General features: G+C 45.8%; 1 protein-coding gene across 1 annotated transcript in view; it reads right to left on the reverse strand.

The window, feature by feature from the left end:
• Positions 1-13,879, reverse strand: part of LOC115150332 (potassium voltage-gated channel subfamily B member 1-like) — a 67,015-nt gene extending 53,136 nt beyond the window's left edge. Inside the window, exons 1-2 of the mRNA XM_029693518.1 lie at positions 13,573-13,879; positions 7,239-7,920 (exon numbers count right to left, since the gene is read on the reverse strand). Coding sequence (XP_029549378.1) covers positions 7,239-7,814 — 576 coding nt within the window. The 5' untranslated portion in view covers positions 7,815-7,920; positions 13,573-13,879. The remainder of the gene's footprint in view (positions 1-7,238; positions 7,921-13,572) is intronic.
• Between the last annotated feature and the right edge of the window lie 7,776 nt (positions 13,880-21,655).

A 21,655-nucleotide genomic window follows, 5' to 3' on the forward strand; every position in this document is an offset into this window, starting at 1 on the left:
TAATGTGGTCTTCCTGTACATTTGGCAGGAAGTGCAGCTCAGTCTCTCTCTCTCTCTCTCTCTCTCGCTTAGCCAGGCTGGGCTCCCTGTTCTCTCTCAGGCAGTTGTGCTAATGGTGATGCCTGTTTGCTCATCGCTCACTGCACAACACGACAGATTCACTCTGAATAATGGACAAGATGTGGCTAATAAGTTCATAGTCACCACCTCCTTACCCCACTCTCTACTCTCTACCCTCTACTCCCTCTACTCAGTATACTCAATACTCTCTACACCTTCTACACTCTGGTCCCTCCCTACTCTCTCTCCTCCCTACTCTCTCTACTCTCTCTCCTCTCTACTCTCTCTACTCTCTCTCTACTCCTCCCTACTCTCTCTACTCCTTCTACACTCTCTCTACTCTCTCTACTCCCTCTACACTCTCTCTACTCTCTCTGCTCTCTTAGAGGTCTTCATGGGTCCAACAGATCCGAGATTCTGAGGTCTGGGTCCTAAATTTGGACTTTTGTCTTGGATCAAGATCGGGTCTGATATAATTGCCACAGGTATCGGGTATGTGCAATTCAAATTAATTTACTGACTGGACCCGATTGGACCTGTCCTCTGTTAATTTACTGTTTGTGTGATGAGAACTGCGCCAGCTTTTTCTGTCAGCCAATTGCAACTCCATAAAACCATATAGCTTATGTCCAGCTGAAACTGGTTCCAGCTGCTCACCTCATTTGCGTCTGCTGCTGAGGAGAGAGAGTGAGTAAAAGGAGCCTTGGCCTAGACTAACGTTGATTGCGAAGATGTTATTTTTCATTTAAGTAAAACTGTCACACCTTGATCTGATTCACCTGGCTTTGTGATTCTCCACCCTCCTCCAGGTGTCGCCCATCTTCCCCATTATCCCCTGTGTATTTATACCTGTGTTCTCTGTTTGTCTGTTGCCAGTTTGTTTTGTTTCATCAAGCCTACCAGCGTTTTGACCTCTGTTCCTGTCTCTCGATTGTTCCTGTTTTCTAGTTAATCCAGTTTTGACCTTTTCTGCCTGCCCTGAGCCTGCCTGCCAAAAGTTAAAGAAGAAAGACTATAGTTAAGCCGACAAGGGGACTGTCCTCAGGGACAAGTTTTAATATTATAGTGGACAAAGATGAGAAGAACGTTGGCGAGGCCAAATGCACTGTGTGCATGTCACAAAGTCTACCGAAGGTGGCTCCTCTCCCTGTTCGGGCAGCGGTCGTTGTCGCCAGCCGACTAGCTGCCACCGATCCTCTTTTCCTTTTCGTTTGGTTGTCTGGTTTTGTTACACCTGTTTTGAGTTAGGTAATTAGTGGGGTATTTAGTCTTGCTGTTTAGGTTTTTGTGCAGGATTGTTCGTTTGTTGCTTTTCGTGGTGTTTATGTGGGGTGTTTTAGTTTTCTACAGTATTTTTGTAGAGGACGTGATTTCTGTTATGGGACTGCGCTCCAACTGCTTTTGGTGGACATTGTTATTTTTGTCTGGTACGGGTTTTCCTTGTTTTATTTTTTCACATTTGGATTTTGTGTGGAATTAGGAAAATAAACACCCTACTCTGTATATGTGGTCTCCTGCGCCTGACTTCACCCCCATCACTCTAGTGAGCCGTGACAGTGCAACTCGTTATTCAGGTTTGATGCAGCATCAAGCAATCAATAGCTTACAGGAATCTGATGTTAATATAAACTCTGTACTCGTTACATGATACCCTAATATAAGACCTGGTAAAAGGTCTGTACATGATTCCTTAATATAAGACTTGGTAAAATATCTGTACATGATACCCTAAGAGTTACTTAAAGGAAAAGGGTGATATGGCTTTTAAAATAAGGTCTTAGGAACGGTTCAAGTCTTTGGATCTGACCAGTCACTATTGACTTTCAGGAGTTGGGATGCACTCGCTCAGCCTTGTGGCTTCCTCCCACATGGCACCTTATTCACTATATAGTGCTAAATAAGGAATAGGCTGCCATTTGGATGAAGCCCCTGATTCAAGGGGACATTGCCCTTATAGACCACTTGCTCTGCTGTTGATGGAAAAATGCCATGAGGGGAGGGACCGCCAAGACCGCCCGTCTGCCACGAAAGCAGCAGCAATTGCTTGGCCACTCAATCTTCCCCCTGCACAAATGTTAGGGGCCTGTATCTGTGGACTGCACTAACCCCTTGGAAGGCAGAGAGGCAGGAGATCAGGCTGGGAGCACCGTGATAAGTGATTATTTATACTTCCCTTTCCAGCCACTGTCCAGCAGCCATAAATTCAAACACACACACACACCCGACTCACAGCTTGGTGTCAGGCCAGATGTCCGTCGGGTTTATGAGTGGGAATAAAGACAAACAGCTTTAATTTGCCATCTAAATTATAACATGAGAAAGGCATAATTGGAATTTGTTGCCTGGACGTCTGCCACACAATGCCAGTTGACAGCGTTGTAATTTGAAATTCCCCACTGCTCAGTTGGACAGGGACAAAACAAAGCAAAAGTGCCACTATTATTCCTTCTGTCTTTGTTAGTTATGTTTGCTCTGAACACTTTCCTGGAGCCAAACTCCTCTAGATATTTAATTCTATTTCTCAACTTAACATCAGTTCCAATTTAGTGTGTCAGAGGGTAGCTTTCAGAGACAGTTCATTTCATCATTGCCCTACAGTTAGCGGGGAAAAAAGCAAACAATACGTTTAATGAGTATTGAGAAAGCGTATTATGATACCTTAAATTTACACAATCAAGTTGGGGATAGGTCAGTATTGGATTGAGACAGTGACAAACAGTCAGGGGCTCTACGTCCCCCTCCTAGGATGGAGGCACAAATGACCTTAAATGTAACAAGGAGTGACCAATCAGACAAGTCACATCTCAGCAGCACACACAGCCAACCATAACTACATGTCATTATCAGATAACAGCTATGAGTCAGACTACATATCAGTCCTCCAGAGATCTGTGTAGTCACAGCATGGAACATAACTCTCTAAGGCTCTAAGGCTTACAGCAATTTGAACCAAACCATCACATGTATTGCTCTGTTCCACTGAATGCATTACTCCATCCCACTAAATTATATGGTTTATTGACATTGCCGGGCCATGGTAAGGTTTGTTAGGTTAACAGAAGTGAATGTGAAAAAAAGCCAGGTCTAGGCTGGGAGCAGACACACTGATACGCCTGCGGTCAGGCACAATCTTATTGTGTAGTATGGCCATAGACCCAAATCTGATTTGAGGCAGACTTGCCTGTGGCCAGGGGAGAGGGAGAGGGAGAGGAGGAGAGGGAGGGAGAGAGAGAGAGAGAACATATTCCCTCCATGGTTATTCATATTATCAAGACCGAGTAAATGTTCACTTCATGCCAAAATCATTCACTCAGAGAGAGAGAGTCAAAGAGAGAGAGAGAGAGAGTGATAGGAAAAGAAAATAATAAGGGAGAGATGTTAAAGGAGGGACAAAGTAAGTCAGGCACAGACATAAATAGCATCAATGTTTTACATTTCTCTCTTCTGTACTGACTGGGGACACGTGCTTACAGTAAGTGAAGAGAACTGAAGGTCACTGCACCTCTTCTGCATTAATGTTTAAAACTCAATTAAAAATGTAATTACACATCTTAGTGCTTGGCCAGCAGCCACTGGCATGGGCTAACTAAGTAATGCAAGAGTCAGAATTACATGTGACGCTCTCTCTCAATCTCTCTGTCTCTTTTCTGTCTCTGTCTCTCTCTCACACACACACACACACACACACACACACACACACACACACATAGATACAGTATACCCACACTCAAACTCGCACACATGCACACAAACGCACACACACACACACAAACTGACGTTCTGTGACTACCCCTTTTATAAAGATAAAATAATCTTGTTGCCAGGTGACCATCTGTTGATGGGTTATTGTGTGTGTGTGGACGTGTTTATTCTTGTAAGCCCCCACAAGAATAGTAAACAAACAAAAATTTGACCAACTTGGAACATTTTGTTAGTCCCCACAAGGTCAAATGCTATTTCTAGGGGGTTTAGGGTTAAGGTTAGAATTAGTGTTATTCTAACCAAATTACATTAAGGGGTTAGGGTTAGGAGCTAAGGTTAGTTTTAAGGTTAGGGTTAGGTTTAGGGTTAGGTTTTTCGGTTAAGGTTAGGGTTAAGGTTAGGGTAAGAGTATGGGATAGGGTTAGGTTTAGGGGTTAGGGAAAATAGGATTTTGAATGGGACTAAATTGTGTGTCCCCACAAGGTTAGCTGTGTGTGTGTGTGTGTGTGTGTGTGTGTGTGTGTGTGTGTGTGTGTGTGTGTGTGTGTGTGTGTGTGTGTGTGTGTGTGTGTGTGTGTGTGTGTGTGTGTGTGTTCGATGATCACACCATTAGCCAAGGAGAGTGGTACGTTCACAGGTGAAGTCAAGCAGAAGGGCTTGGGGCTTAAGGTGCTGGTGAGACTCAACTCAACATGCCCACAATGTACACAGTTTGCCTACTGAAACAAGGTTGGTAGGAGAAATGCAACAGCTGTATTAATGCTTTTAGTAGTTTTGTGGTTTTAATTTGTCCTTTTAAACTAATTAGGAATTGATAAACACTCCCACATATTGTGTAGATGCTGCCGTTTTTCCTGGCACACACATTACAAGTCTCCAGAGACTCCGAGGAGTGACATACATTTACAGTATGGCCAAACGGCTATCTGACCGAAAGTGCTGCAGCCAGGCATTACATCAAGACATTACGTCAATGGGTTGTTAACTACACAGTCAGCCTGCCTTCGATGGAAGTACTGGTGTAAAAAAAATCTAACCCTCATGATAGAGATTTCAATACTTCTAATATCAATAGCTTATAAGATATCAATAATGTCTAATTAGGTAAGGAATTTGACCAGCCTGAAGTTTCTCCTTTTACTTATTAATTGAAGAGATGTGATTGAAGAGAGGTCAATTGCCAATGTCAGAATAACTAAGACAGAACGATATAAGATCAACCTACTTACAATCTTACAGTAGCACTACAACATAACCTCAAGTTAACCTGATAAACATTGATTTTGCATCTCCTTGATGCCTATGTGAACGAGTCATTACGCTGATACACTATACTCACTGATCTCATCTACTCCACAGCCTGTTTGTAAAGTACTGACAGCTCTCACTTTTACAGTAGCGTAGCTACTTCCTGTAAAGCTTCAGCAGCTGACATCGACTCCTGCTCTAATTCTATTTCCGAGACAAGGCAAGAACAGCTACAGGCCGAACAAATAAGCAGTGTGTGCTAATTTGGGGTATTATCACAGTAAAATACTCTGAAATGTTTTACTGCAGCAAACTGTAAATTCTAAAGCATTGTGGGAAAATGATGTGGGCGGAGCAAAACATTGCTGTATTTCGAATGGTACTGTAATTCCAACACACAGAATACAGTACCGTACCATATCTTTGGCGCGCAAAAAACCTTTTGACCACTAGTGGGTGTATGGTATTGTTGTTTCTGGCCTTGTACGAAGCTATATATGTTGCATCGAGTTGGACCGCAGAGTGATGGAAAGTGCTCAGCATATGTGGGAACTCCTTCAAGTCTGTTGGAAAAGCATTCCAGGTGAATCTGGTTGAGGCATGCCTTGTACGAAGCTATATATGTTGCATCGAGTTGGACCGCAGAGTGAATGAAAGTGCTCAGCATATGTGGGAACTCCTTCAAGACTGTTGGAAAAGCATTCCAGGTGAATCTGGTTGAGAGAATGCCAAGAGTGTGCAAAGCTGTCATCAAGGCAAAGGGTGGCTACTTTGAAGAATCTCAAATATATAATATATTTTGATTTGTTTAACACTTTTTTGGTTACTACATTATTCCACGTGTTATTTCATAGTTTTGATGTCTTCACTATTATTCTACAATGCAGAAAATAGTAAAAATAAAGAAAAACCTTGGAAAGAGTAGCTGTGTCCAAACTTTTGACTGGTACTGTATGCACTGTAACATAGTGTAATGTGTAAACACTTTACCTAACAGCCAACCTGCTTGCAACAATCTCTTGTAATTACAGGAAAATACTGTGAAATGCAAACCCCTCCCCCTCAATGGATTTCATTTATCCATTAATTCATTCCAATTATGGTAGTATTTACTTTTTTATTACATTTTTACAGTATAATACAGCCAATTGTATGGTTTTGTACTGTGTGTCATTACACAGTACTTGCTTTGATACTGCATTTATATTACTGTACATTAGGTGTACTCTAATATGAAATACAGAATTTTACTTTCCACCGAGCTGCCTGTAAGCTACTGTCAAATTCATGGTAACCCCTTTACAAGTGTATGCTCCTTTTCACATCATGAGAAGGGGTGGTGGAGGGAGAATCTTTCAAATACTTTTAATTAGCTTGAGCCTGCCAAATGGGCCGGGGTTTGCACTTTCGGGCCTATGCCATTGTGCCAGGCAAATTTAATCAAGCACAGCTTAAGTATTTGAAAGATTTCAAATATAATTTGAACCCAGGTCTGCAAACAAGGCAGTACTACTAACCCTTTAAATGTCATTAGCAGGAGGGGGCATTATGTTTGATCCCTCCAGTCCAGCTAAGAACCAGATGGGAGTGAGAGACACAGCTCTTTGCTCTGCTCCCCCAGGTCGCTTCTCCAGGTAATATTCAGTGTTCTGCTGTGTGTACTCAATGCCTATACCTACTGTATGTCTCTGTCTCTCCCTCTCCATCTCTGTACCTCTCAGCTTCTCTCTCTTTCTCTCTCCCCCTTTTCTCTCTCTCTGAGCAGCGTTAATGTCTGCAGTATTGAAGAAAGCTAGCTCCAGCTGAGCCCTCCTGACATGGCCTTAGAGGAAGAAGTAATGAACAGTGCTGGCTGAGCTCATCCATTCCAGTTTACACCTGATCACATCACTACTGGGGCTCATGGTTGGGATTACGTTGAGATAACACAGCAAAGGAATAGTGATTGTATTTCAGCAGGCCAGATAAGACCCTAATATAAATAAACCCATCATGACCGCACAGAAGCTATGACTGTTTTCTGATTGATTTGCTTAATTCTGATTAATTTAGTCAATAGTCACACACGTTTAATTACTCAGTTCTCTCTCTGTCTCTCTCTCTCCCTCTGTATCTCTCTCTCTCTCTCTTCCACTGCTATAAGGTGGAGCAATTTTAGCAATAAAAATAAGTTATGATAAGCAAGTTAAAGGCATACTGTCCGCATGATTTTTAGAATGAAAGGTTACCTTGGCTGCGACAGACGAACTGGGCTTTTCCAGAAGGTCCCAGAGTTTCTTTCGTTTCTCAGCACAACACGTGTTGTCGAACTCTTCTCCCTCTCTGTCGTTCAAGGTGTCTTGCTCTCTTTTGAGCTCCTCATTCATCTGTTCTTTCTTTTGGTGGTACCTGGCCTGGCAGCAGGACTCCAGGTAGATCTCATCTATGCCCCAGTAGTCCAGCTCCTGACTAAACGACAGGGCGCACATCTCCTCCATCATGTGGAGCTTACCGGTCCGGTAGAAGTTCAAAATGGACGTGAACGCCCCTGGGTGCCGGTCGAAAAAGTACTCGTTCTCGTCCAAATTGTAGTCGTCACATACCTCCATGAGCGAGTCGTGGGTGTTGCAGTCTCGTAGTTTCCCTAACCGGGTGCGTGGTAACCTATCCAACGTTCGCCAGAGGACCTCATGTGGAAGACCCCCAACGTTGAGCCTTACCCGGCGGTAGCATGACTTGCTGTGGATTATGTCCGCCGGTTCCGGGGGTAGCGATGCGGTCGATCGCGAGCCATTCTTATTCAATCCCGTTGAGGATTTCTCCATTTTGAACTAACAAGAGTTCCACCGAGTTCCAATTGTCCAATAGGCAAGATCCGGATGGGGAGAAGTTACAGTCTACATTTGTGCTTGCTTTCTTTCATCCTTGAATCTGGGGGAAGAAGGAGGGAAAAAAAGAGAGGAGATTGAGAATAAGAAAAATGTCAATGACAAGATTTCAAAATAGAGCTGTTAGCCCAGGCAGTCACAGTGACCTATAGTCAGAACATTTCTCGAGCCATGCTACAGGCTTATCACCTAATCAAAGGAGTGAATAGAAAGACTGAGACTCAGACTGAGAGTGCTGTCCTGTCCACACACTCTTTCTGAATAGTGAGTGGGGACGTGGCAGCGGCTCAAGTGAGCGATGTCCACTCTGCACTGGTGCTGAAACGACAGCGTGCGCTGTTCACTCGACTGCGTGAAAGGAACCAGGGCCATGGCGAGTTCACTTGGGGAAAATAAGCATGCTTCTAAATATTTAATGGTACACTGTTCACGTTGCTGTATACAGTTGTGGAAAAAATACCCAATTGTCATACTAGAGTAAAAGTAAAGATACCTTAATAGAAATGACTCAAATAAAAGGGAAAGTCACCCAGTAAGATACTACTTGTGTAAAAGTCTAAAAGTATTTGGTTTTAAATATACTTAAGTGTCAAAAGTAAAAGTATAAATCATTTCAAATTGCTTATATTAAGCAAACCAAATGACACAATGTTTTTTTTTATCTACAGATAGCCAGGGGCACACTCCAACACTCAGACATCATTTACAGATAGCCAGGGGCACACTCCAACACTCAGACATCATTTACAGATAGCCAGGGGAACACTCCAACACTCAGACATCATTTACAGATAGCCAGGGGAACACTCCAACACTCAGACATCATTTACAGATAGCCAGGGGAACACTCCAACACTCAGACATCATTTACAGATAGCCAGGGGAACACTCCAACACTCAGACATCATTTACAGATAGCCAGGGGAACACTCCAACACTCAGACATCATTTACAGATAGCCAGGGGAACACTCCAACAATCAGACATCATTTACAGATAGCCAGGGGCACACTCCAACACTCAGACATCATTTACAGATAGCCAGGGGAACACTCCAACACTCAGACATCATTTACAGATAGCCAGGGGAACACTCCAACACTCAGACATCATTTGAGAACTTGTTCTCAACTTGCCTACCTGGTTAAATAAAGGTGAAATAAATTAAAAACATTTTTACAAATGAAGCATTTGTGTTCAGTGAGTCTGCCAGATCAGAGGCAGTAGGGATGACCAGGGATTGTTAAGTGTGTGAATTGAACCATTTTCCTGTCCTGCTAAGCATTCAAAATGTAACGAGTACTTTTGAGTGTCAGGGAAAATGTATGGAGTAAAACGTACATTCTTTTCTTTAGGAATGTGGTAAAGTAAAAGTTGGAAAAAATATAAATAGTGAATTAATGTACAGATACCCCAAAAAAACTACTTAAGTACTTTAAAGTATTTTTACTTAAGTACTTTACACCCCTGGCTGTACAGACAGGTTAGTTGACAATGTCCTGAAAATGATGCACACGATTCAATAGGGCAGAAGTCCATGTGTTGTGATTCTGGATGGCCAGATAGCTAGCAACAATGACAAAAAGCTGCCATGTAGGAAATCGTAGGTGGCTCTTTCAGCTAGTTTTATCTTGTTCTTGATACCATGTCTTGTTTTGATCCCTCCCATGTCAACAACTACAGACCAGTATCCCTTCTTTCTTTTCTCTACAAAACTCTTGAACGTGCCGTCCTTGGCCAGCTCTCCTGCTATCTCTCTCAGAATGACCTTCTTGATCCTAATCAGTCAGGTTTCAAGACTGGGCATTCAACTGAGACTGCTCTTCTCTGTGTCACGGAGGCTCTCCGCACTGCTAAAGCTAACTCTCTCTCCTCTGCTCTCATCCTTCTAGACCTATCTGCTGCCTTTGATACTGTGAACCATCAGATCCTCCTCTCCACCCTCTCCGCGTTGGGTATCTCCGGCGCGGCCCACGCTTGGATTGCGTCCTACCTGACAGGTCGCTCCTACCAGGTGGCGTGGCGAGAATCTGTCTCCGCACCACGCGCTCTCACCACTGGTGTCCCCAGGGCTCTGTTCTAGGCCCTCTCCTATTCTCGCTATACACCAAGTCACTTGGCTCTGTCATATCCTCACATGGTCTCTCCTATCATTGCTATGCAGACGACACACAATTAATCTTCTCCTTTCCCCCTTCTGATAACCAGGCGGCGAATCGCATCTCTGCATGTCTGGCAGACATATCAGTGTGGATGACGGATCACCACCTCAAGCTGAACCTTGGCAAGACGGAGCTGCTCTTCCTCCCGGGGAAGGACTGCCCGTTCCATGATCTCGCCATCACGGTTGACAACTCCCTTGTGTCTTCCTCCCAGAGTGCTAAGAACCTTGGCGTGATCCTGGACAACACCCTGTCGTTCTCCACTAACATCAAGGTGGTGACCCGATCCTGTAGGTTCATGCTCTACAACATTCGCAGAGTACGACCCTGCCTCACACAGGAAGCAACGCAGGTCCTAATCCAGGCACTTGTCATCTCCCGTCTGGATTACTGCAACTCGCTGTTGGCTGGGCTCCCTGCCTGTGCCATTAAACCCCTACAACTCATCCAGAACGCCGCAGCCCGTCTGGTGTTCAACCTTCCCAAGTTCTCTCACGTCACCCCGCTCCTCCGCTCTCTCCACTGGCAACCAGTTGAAGCTCGCATCCGCTACAAGACCATGGTGCTTGCCTACGGAGCTGTGAGGGGAACGGCACCTCCATACCTTCAGGCTCTGATCAGGCCCTACACCCAAACAAGGGCACTGCGTTCATCCACCTCTGGCCTGCTGGCCCCCTACCTCTGAGGAAGCACGGTTCCCGCTCAGCCCAGTCCAAACTGTTCGCTGCTCTGGCACCCCAATGGTGGAACAAGCTCCCTCACGACGCCAGGACAGCGGAGTCAATCACCACCTTCCGGAGACACCTGAAACCCCACCTCTTTAAGGAATACCTGGGATAGGATAAAGTAATCCTTCTAACCCCGCCCCCCCCCCTTAAAAGATTTAGATGCACTATTGTAAAGTGGTTGTTCCACTGGATATCATAAGGTGAATGCACCAATTTGTAAGTCGTCTGCTAAATGGCTTAAATGTAATGTAAATGTTGTTTTGACTGATGTTATGCTTATGCTAATATGGCTCAAATTCGCTAGCTATCTAACCATCAACTGTAATGATGTATTTGAGAGACAACAAGTGCTCATTGTGCAAATGTATTTATGTTTTCAATAAACATTGGAGACTAAATATAGTTTACATCTTGTCAACAATCTAAGCCAACCCGTCTGTTTTTCCCCATCTGTTGCTGAACAACCAACCTGTCTATAACACCTACAAAAGCAGTTCATAAGTGATAGAGCCATGATACCCAAAACGCTGTAGTCACGCAAACCCATTTTTCCTTGAAGAAATAATATTCTAGAGACGTTTGGGACTGAGGAGGCCATTTTTAACCATGCCGAAGAACTGAATACATATACTGTATAAGGTAAGCTTATGACACAACTGAAAGCTACTATGGCAGGCCTTTCCTAAATCTGGTGTTTTAATGGTGTCCCTCTACAACTCAGACAAGACGTTTTCTCTCGCCGTTTATAACGACTTCCCAAATCAAACCATCACTTCCCACCCTCTCTTTCAGTAGCCTGCTCTGCTGTATATGGAATGCTTTGGCATGATCACAGATCCATACAGTACCAGGGGAAGGATCCACAATGTCTGTTGAATATGGATGTTGCGGCATGCTCTGTCCCTCCCTCACTAATGAACCATTTGCATGCATTTGTATTCAAATTATGGTTTCAAAATCAAAGCAACAATGTTCAACAACTGTACAGAACACATTAACATGCACAGTACATGCATGGATAGGATGTAGACCTATCCTTTCTGTCTTGAGGATACAAAAGATGTGGTAGACTACTGTATTTTCCATTCCAGACAATCAAGTCCTACATCAATACTGTTGTGTCAAAGAAGTTACACAATTGATTTGCTCTCTGCAGTATGTACAGTGAGCTCCAAAAGTATTAGGACAGTGACACATTTATTGTTGTTTTGGCTCTGTAGTCCAGCACTTAGGTTTTTAAATAATACTGCTACCTTGATTACGGATAATCCTGAAATAATTGTGAATAATGATGAGTGAGAAAGTTACAGAGCCATAAATATCAACCCCCTCCAAAGAATGCTAACCTCCCCTGTTTTTTAAATGGTGAGAGGTTGGCATGTCTTGGGGGTATGATCTTTGTGCTTCTGTAACTTTCTCACTCATCATTATTCGCGATTCATTCAGGACTATCTGTAATCATGTTAGCATCGCATTCATTTAGAAGTGTTTAGAAACATATTAGATTCTTATTTACAATAAAAGTGACTCCAAAATGACACAATACAATATTTATCAATAATTTCAATTGGACACAAAACTATCTGAAACACAACCAAAACAAACAGCAAATGCATCCAACAAGTTTGTAGAGTCACAAGGTTGATGTACCACCACGTCGGAATTAGACATTCTCACGTCGGAATTAGAGGTTCATCCACATTTCTCAAATGTCAAATTTCAAAGTTGTTCCAAGCGACAAATGTTGAAGTATTTAAGGTTAACATTAGGCATGAACTCAAAATGTTTAAAGTTAAGTACAGGCATCAACTCCAAATTGTTAAGGTTAGGCATTAACTCTGAATGGTTAAGGTAAGGGTTAAGTTTTTGGATAGGCATAAAACAAAAAAAAATATAAATAATTACTTTCTATCAAGGATTCAAACTTGCTACCTTTGGAATCAGAGGCTGGATTTGAACTTGCAACCTTTGGAATCAGAGGTTCCCTTGTGGCAGGTTTCCATGTCATCTCCCAAAGTCCTCAGTTGAATACTGACTTGTATCACGGGTGACTTGGCTATGATGTAATCATTGCATGCTAGGAATATGGGACCAAATACAAAACTTTTGACTACTTTAATACACATAGTGTAGCTGCCTTAGGTCTCTCTTTATGTAGTGTTGTGTTGTCTCTCTTGTTGTGATGTGTGTTTTGTCCCATATTTATATTGTATTTATTTTTATTTTTTAATCCCAGGCCCCCACGGGGACTTTTGCCTTTTGGTAGGCCATCATTGTAAAAATGAATTTGTTCTTAACTGACTTGCCTAGTTAAATAAAGGTTAAATATAAATAAAATAAAATATCGTCTTATACCTGGCCTGTTTTTTCCAGGATGTCAATATTGTACATTCATCAACCATTGTTGAAAACCGAAATAACCAAATGTATCTGTAATTGTCTATTGGTCTGGCTATGTGAGAGTTGTATAGGCTACACGTCTTAATGTGCATCTTCAAAAATACAGGATTTTAATGCTGTACCAATTCCCCTGCGATTTCCCCTGCTCTGAAGGACAATTCCTCAACGTTGATTTGCATTTTGCGTTTTGCCCATTCAATAGGTGTTTGTTGCCCATTAATGTCATCCTTGGTGTAGCCTAACATGCTATTCATATATAGCAGGCCAATATTTCCGTATTAAAAATAATGACGTTACATTGATAACAATAGCAATATAACCATTTAGCAATACTTGTTTTATAAAGGAGAACAACAAATAGAACCTGTTATTTTAATATATGGAACAAGCCTCAGTCCCGCGTACCTTAACTTTAGGTTGGCTCATCAGACCGTAGCGAGAGACAGTGTTGAAAACATGAAATATCCGAGGGAAAAGGAGGAAACGGCATTAGGTTTATTAGCCTACTCTCGGCACGGTTTATGACCCATTCCGTTTCAAACGGCGTTACCTCCGTGGCACTCTGGATCTCCTACGCCTTATGGTTAGATAAGAATCCTCCTATACACTGATTTAGTCCGCCTAGGATGACGCCCGCCTATTTTAATAGAGAAGATCAACAAGTATGTTGTGAATCCACACGGTTTTCCGCACCAGGGTCTTCCCCATCTCCTGTCTGGGAGTAGGGCGGCGCGACTGGTATGCTACTCTAGCGCAAAAGGTCGAAACGCGGCGCGGCAAGCAGCTTCACTGCCCAGCTTCACGTTGATGCGTTTAACCCTTACGTAACAGAACCAAGGAGCTGCAATCGTATTCGTCACAATATAACATGTTGTTTGGCACAAAAATGCCACCACAGGCTGGTGGAAACGAGCAATCAATGATTCCAAGGCAAGAGATTATGTGGTACACTATATTCAAGAATCGCTTTCCAATCCATACGAACACAACCAACCCTAGAGAGGGAGTATTAATACCCTCCCATTCATCCAGACAGATGTTGGCCTACTATTTGTTGAAATATTGCATTGAATTCTGTCCCCTGAATGTCGTCGTGCTTCAAAACCTATTAGATGCAATGTGTTTAATTTTCCATGACTATGACTATGATGATGTGCACTTCATTCAAGGCATTTAGTCTTGAAAGACACAAGCAACACAAACAATGAAGATATATTGGCCCTACATATGCAAGGCGTGTATTATTCAGAGATATACATGGGATATAGTTCTAATGTAAAAACAATATTTACAATATAAATACAAGCATGGAACTGATTTGTATAGAGTGCAGTCAGTTTCAGGAAGAGGATACTTGATGAAGTCATGTCATAGCCTGGTCCCACATTCTATGGTAATTGTGACTTGCTTAGTTAAGTAAAGGTGAAATTTAATAAATAAATAAAGTTAAGTAAAGGTTAAATAAAATAAATAAATAAAAATGCCAAACATGGGTATACAGCACAAACAGATCTGGGACCAGGCTAGTCATGTCCTAGTTCTAGTGCAGCAATTTGTATTTGTATTTATTATGGATCCCCATTAGCTGGTGCCAAGGCAGCAGCTACTCGGGTCCAGCAAAATTAAGGCAGTTTATACAATTTTAAAAACATTACAATACATTCACATATTTCACAACACACTGTGTGCCCTCAGGCCCCTACTCCACCACTACCACATATCTACAGTACTAAACCCATGTGTATGTGTGTACATTAGTGCATATGTTATCGTGTGTGTGTGTGTGCATGTGTCTGTGCCTACAGCATGTTTGTGTTACTTCACAGTCCCCACTGTTCCATAAGGTGTTTTTTTAATCTGCTTTTTAAATCAAATTTTACTGCTTGCATCAGTAACTTGATGTGGAATAGAGTTCCATGTAGTACTGTGCGCCTCCCATAGTCTGTTCTGGACTTGGGGACTGTGAAGAGACCTCTTCTGGCATGTCTTGTGGGGTATGCATGTGTGTCCGAGCTGTGTGCCAGTAGTTTAAACAGACAGCTCTGTGCATTCAACATGTCAGTACCTCTCATAAATACAAGTAGTGATGAAGACAATCTCTCCTCCACTTTGATCCAGGAGAGATTGACATGCATATTATTAATTTTAGCTCTCTGTGTACATCCAAGCGCCAGCCATGCTGCCCTGTTCTGAGCCAATTGCAATTTTCCTAAGTCCTTTTTTGTGGCACCTGACCACATGACTGAACAGTAGTCAAAGTACAACAAAACTAGGGCCTGTAGGACCTGCCATGTTGGTAGTGTTGTTAAGAAAGCAGAGCATCGCTTTATTATAGACAGACTTCTCCCCATCTTAGCTACTACTTTATCAATATGTTTTGACCATGACAGTTTACAATCTAGGGTTACTGCAAGCAGTTTAGTCATCTCAACTTGATCAATTTCCACATTATTTATTACAAGATTTAGTTGAGGTTTAGGATTTAATGAATGTTTTGACCCAAATACAATGCTTTTAAGTATTAGAAATATTTAGCGTTAACTTATTCCTTGCCACCCACTCTGAAACTGACTGCAGCTCTTTATTAAGTGTTGCAGTCATTTCAGTCCAATCAAATCCAATTTTATTGGTCACAATCACATGGTTGGCAGATGTTAATGCGAGTATAGCGCAATGCTTGTGCTTCTAGTTCCGACAGTAGAGTAATATCTAACAAGTAATTTAACAATTCCCCAACAACTACCTAATACACACAAATCTAAAGGGATGGAATAAGAATATGTACATATAAATATATGGATGAGCGATGGTGTAAGAGGTGCGTAACTGGCTGCAGAGAAGTCAGGCGCAGGAGAGCAGAACTAGGTAACAACCAGAGCAGTTTAATGAAGCAACACAAACTGCATCCAGAACAACAAAATACGGGTTGAAAATAACCCGTGGCAAACCAGTCTGAAGTGCACACACACTTACAACAAACAATTCCACACACAGATATGGGGAGAACAGAGGGTTATATACACGTCAAGTAATGAGGGAAGGTAAACCAGGTGTGCGGGAAAACAAGACAAAACAAATGGAAAATGAAAGGTGGATCGGCGATGGCTAGAAGACTGGTGACGTCGACCGCCGAATGCCGCCCAAACAAGGATAGGAACCAACAGCAGCGCCGACACCGGCCTCGGGGACGACCCGGAGGGCGAGGTGCAGCACGATCTGGACGGGGACGGTGGAACTCCCGCAGCATTGAAGGGACGAACACGTCCTCCATCGGAACCCAGCATCTCTTCTCCGGACAGTACCCCTCCCACTCCACGAGGTACTGAAAGCCCCTCGCCCAACGCCTCGAATCCAGTATGGAGCGAACGGCGTATGCCGGGTCCCCCTCAATGTCCAGAGTGGGCGGAGGAACCTCCCGCACCTCAGACTCCTGGAGCGGACCAGCCACCACCGGCCTGAGGAGAAACACATGGAACGAGGGGTTAATACGGTAATCGGGGGGGAGCTGTAACCTATAACACACCTCGTTCAGTCTCCTCAGGACTTTAAACGGCCCCACAAACCGCGGACTCAGCTTCCGGCAGGGCAGGCAGAGGGGCAGTTTTCGGGTCGAGAGCCAGACCCGGTCCCCCGGTGCGAACACCGGGGCCTCACTGCGGTGATGGTCTGCGCTGGCTTTCTGGTGCAGCATGGCGCGCTGAAGGTGAACATGGGCGGCGTCCCATGTCTCCTCCACCCGCCGGAACCAGTCGTCCACAGCAGGAGCCTCGGTCTGACTCTGATGCCAAGGGGCCTGAACCGGCTGGTACCCCTGTACGCACTGGAAAGGAGAGAGGTTAGTAGAGGAGTGGTGAAGCGAGTTCTGGGCCATCTCTTCCCAGGGCACGAACACCGCCCACTCCCCCGTCCCGTCCTGGCAATAAGACCGCAGAAACCTTCCCACATCCTGGTTAACTCTCTCCATCTGCTCGTTACTCTCGGGGTGAAAACCTGAGGTAAGGCTGATCGAGACCCCCAGACGCTCCATGAACGCTCTCCAGACCCTCGGCGTGAACTGGGGACCTCGGTCAGACACTATATCCTCAGGCACCCCGTAGTGCCGGAAGACGTGAGTGAACAAGGCCTCGGCAGTCCGATAGGGAGACCGGGCAGAGGAAGGAAACGGCAGGACTTGGAGAAACGGTCCACAATGACCAGGATCGGGGTGTTACCCTGTGAGGGGGAAGATCTGTGAGAAAATCTATCGACAGGTGAGACCATGGCCGTTGTGGAACAGGTAAGGGGTGTAACTTACCTCTGGGCAGGTGCCTAGGAGCCTTACACTGGGCGCACACCGAGCAGGAGGAAACATAAACCCTCACGTCCTTGGCCAAGGTGGGCCACCAGTACTTCCCACTCAAACAGCGCACTGTCCGACCGATACCTGGATGACCAGAGGAGGGTGACGTGTGAGCCCAATAGATCAGCCGGTCACGGACAGCAGACGGAACATACAGACGCCCAGTGGGACACTGGAGGGGAGCGGGCTCTGCACGTAACGCCCGCTCAATGTCCGCGTCCAGCTCCCATACTATCGGCGCCACCAGGCAGGAGGCCGGGAGTATGGGGGTGGGATCCAAGGGCCGCTCCTCTGTGTCATACAGCCGAGACAGTGTGTCTGCCTTGACGAAAGGGTGAAAACAAAGCGGGTAAAAAACATGGCCCACCTTGTCTGGCGAGGATTCAGTCTCCTCGCTGCCCGGATGTACTCCAGTCTGCGGTGGTCAGTCCAGATGAGAAAAGGGTGTTTAGCCCCCTCAAGCCAATGTCTCCACGCCGTCAAAGACTTGACGACAGCCAACAGCTCCCGGTCCCCCACGTCATAGTTTTGCTCCGCCGGGCTGAGCTTCCTCGAGAAGAAGGCACAGGGGCGGAGCTTCGGTGGCATACCCGAGCGCTGAGAGAGTACAGCTCCTATCCCAGCCTCGGACGCGTCCACCTACACTGTGAACGCCAAAGAGGGATTCAGATGGGCCAGCACGGGAGCCGAGGTAAACAGAGCCCTTAGGTGACCAAAAGCCCTGTCCACCTCAGCCGACCACTGCAAACGTACTGGGCTCCCCTTCAGCAGTGAGGTAATGGGATCCGCTACCTGACCAAAACCCCGGATAAACCTCCGGTAGTAATTGGCAAACCCTAGAAACCGCTGCACCTCCTTTACCATGGTGGGAGTCGGCCAATTACGCACGGCTGAAATGCGGTCACTCTCCATCTCCACCCCTGAGGTGGAAATGCGGTACCCTAGGAAGGAGACAGACTGCTGGAAGAACAGGTATTTCTCAGCCTTGACGTACAAGTCATGCTGCAACAGTCGACCATGCACCCTGCGCACCAGGGACACATGCTCGGCGAGTGCAGCGGAGTATATCAGAATGTCATCAATATACACCACTACACCCTGCCCATGCAGGTCCCTAAAAATCTCGTCTACAAAGGCTTGGAAGACTGATGGAGCATTCATCAAATCAAATCAAATCAAATTTATTTATAAAGCCCTTCGTATATCAGCTGAAATCTCAAAGTGCTGTACAGAAACCCAGCCTAAAACCCCAAACAGCAAGCAATGCATGTGAACGAGGCACGGTGGCTAGGAAAAACTCCCTAGGAAAAACTCCCTAGAAAGGCCAAAAACCTAGGAAGAAACCTAGAGAGGAACCAGGCTATGAGGGGTGGCCAGTCCTCTTCTGGCTGTGCCGGGTGGATATTATAACAGAACATGGTCAAGATGTTAAAATGTTCATAAATGACCAGCATGGTCAAATAATAATAATCATTGTAGTTGTCGAGGGTGCAACAAGCACGTCCGGTGAACAGGTCAGGGTTCCGTAGCCGCAGGCAGAACAGTTGAAACTGGAGCAGCAGCATGGCCATGGGATTCATCAACCCGTACGGCATGACGAGGTGCTCATAATGCCCTGAGGTCTTCCACTCGTCTCCCTCCCGGATACGCACTAGGTTATAAGCGCTCCTGAGATCTAGTTTGGTAAAGAAGCGCGCACCATGCATTGACTCAATCGCTGTGGCTACGAGAGGTAGCGGGTAACTGTACTTCACAGTGATCTGGTTTAGGGCTCGATAGTCAATACAAGGGCGCAGACCAGTGGGGTCATGGCAGGCTAACCAGGGTAGGCCTAGCACCACGGGAAACGCAGGAGAGTCAATGAGGAAGAGACTGATTCTCTCCTTGTGACCCCTTGCGTCACCATGCCCAGGGGAGCGGTGGCCTCCCTAATCAACCCCAACCCTAATGGTCGACTGTCTAAGGCGTGAACTGGGAAGGGCACAGCCACTGGAACAATGGGGATCCCTAAACTATGGGCGAATGATCTGTCTATGAAATTCCCAGCCGCGCCTGAATCGACGAGCACCTTATGCTGGGAATGCGGGGAAAACTCAGGAAAAGTAACATACAAAAACAGGTGTGCAACAGAGCGCGGTGGGTGAGAATGGTGCCGACTCACCTGGGGTGACGCCAGAGTGCCCTGCCTGCTGCCTCGACCCCAGAGGAACTAACCTGGCACTGACCGGCAGTGTGACCTCTGCGGCCACAGATGGTGCACGTGATGGAACCTCCTCCGGTCTCCCTCAGCGCAGCACCCCCCCAGCTCCATGGGCATCGGAGCGGTGGTGCTGGGGGATGGAACCAACAGACCCCGCTCTGGACGTCCGCGGGTAGCCAGCAGGTTATCCAGCCGAATGGACAGGTCCACCAGCTGGTCAAAGGTGAGGGTGGTGTCCCTGCAGGCCAACTCCTGACAGACGTCCTCGCGCAAACTGCAGCAATAGTGGTCGATCAAGGCCCTGTCGTTCCATCCCACGCTGGCAGCCTGGGTCCGAATGTCCATCGCGAACTCCTGGGCACTTCTCGTCCCCTGCCTCAGATGGAAGAGATGTTCACCTGCCGCTCTTCCCTCGGGCTGGTGGTCAAACACTGCCCGGAAGCGTCAGGTGAAATCCTCGAAATGGTCCAGCGCTGCATCTCCTTCTCCCCACACGGCGGTGGCCCACTCCAGGGCTTTCCCCAAAAGGCACGAGATGAGGGCGGACACCCTCTCATGACCCAAAGGAGCCGGGTGGACGGTTGCCAGGTATAGATCCAGCTGCAACAGGAAACCCTGGCAGCATGTAGCCGTCCCATCGTACTCCCGGGGAAGGGCGAGACGAATCCCACTGGGACCAGGTGCAGGGGGGGGGGGGGGGGGGGGGCGAGTAGTGGAGACCCTGGTTGTGCTGGTGGGGGCGCTGGAGGAACTCCCTGTCTCTCCCAGCAGTCCATGGTTTGGACGACTCGGTCCATGGCGGCGCCGAGATGGTGGAGCATCGCCTCGTGCTCCTGGACGCGCTCCTTGACCCCTATACCAGGGGCACCTGCTCCTGCTGACTCCATATATAGGTGTGTAATTCTGTAAGAGGTGCATAACTGGCTGCAGGGAAGTCAGGCTCAGGAGAGCAGAACTGGGTAACAACCAGAGCAGTTTAATGAAGAAACACAAACTGCATCCAGAACAACAAAATACGGGTTGAAAATAACCTGTGGCAAACCAGTCTGGAGTGCACATACACTTACAACAAACAATTCCACACACAGACATGGGGGGAACAGAGGGAAATATACATGTGAAGTAATGAGGGAATGTAAACCAGGTGTGCGGGAAAACAAGACAAAACAAATGGAAAATGAAAGGTGGATCGGCGATGGCTAGAAGACTGGTGACGTCGACCGCTGACCGCCGCCCAAACAAGGAGAGGAACCAACTTCGGCGGAAGTTGTGACAGATGGCCGAGTGTCATAGGCAAGATGCAATAGATGGTATAAGATGCAGTATATACATATGAGATAAGTAATGTAAGATATGAAAACATTATTAAAGTGGCATTGTTTAAAGGGACTAGTGAGTCTCTATGTAGGCAGCAGTCTCTCTGAGTTAGTGATTGCTTGTGGAATTTAAAACGTTCCACCTTCTCCACTACTGTCCCTTCGATGTGGATAGGGGGGTGCTCCTCTGCTGTTTCCTGAAGTCCACAATCATTTTCTTTGTTCTGTTGACGTTGAGTGAGAGGTTGTTTTCCTGACACCACGCTCCGAGGGCCCTCCCCTCCTCCCTGTAGGCTGTCTCGTCGTTGCTGGTAATCAAGCCTACCACTGTTGTGTCGTCTGCAAACTTGATGATTGAGTTGGAGGCGTGCATGGTCACTCAGTCATGGGTGAACAGGGAGAACAGGAGGGGGCTGAGAACATACCCATGTGAGGCCTCAGTGTTGAGGGTCAGCGAAGTGGAGATGTTGTTTCCTATCTTCACCACCTGGGGGCAGCCTGTCAGAAAGTCTAGGACCCAATTGCACAGGGCGGGGTTGAGACCCAAGGCCTCCAGCTTAATGATGAGCTTGGAGCGTACTATCGTGTTGCATGCTGAGCTGCAGTCAATGAACAGCATTCTTACATATGTAT

Source organism: Salmo trutta, chromosome 16 (genome assembly GCF_901001165.1).
Source record: "Salmo trutta chromosome 16, fSalTru1.1, whole genome shotgun sequence".
NCBI classification, from domain to species: Eukaryota; Metazoa; Chordata; class Actinopteri; order Salmoniformes; family Salmonidae; genus Salmo; species Salmo trutta.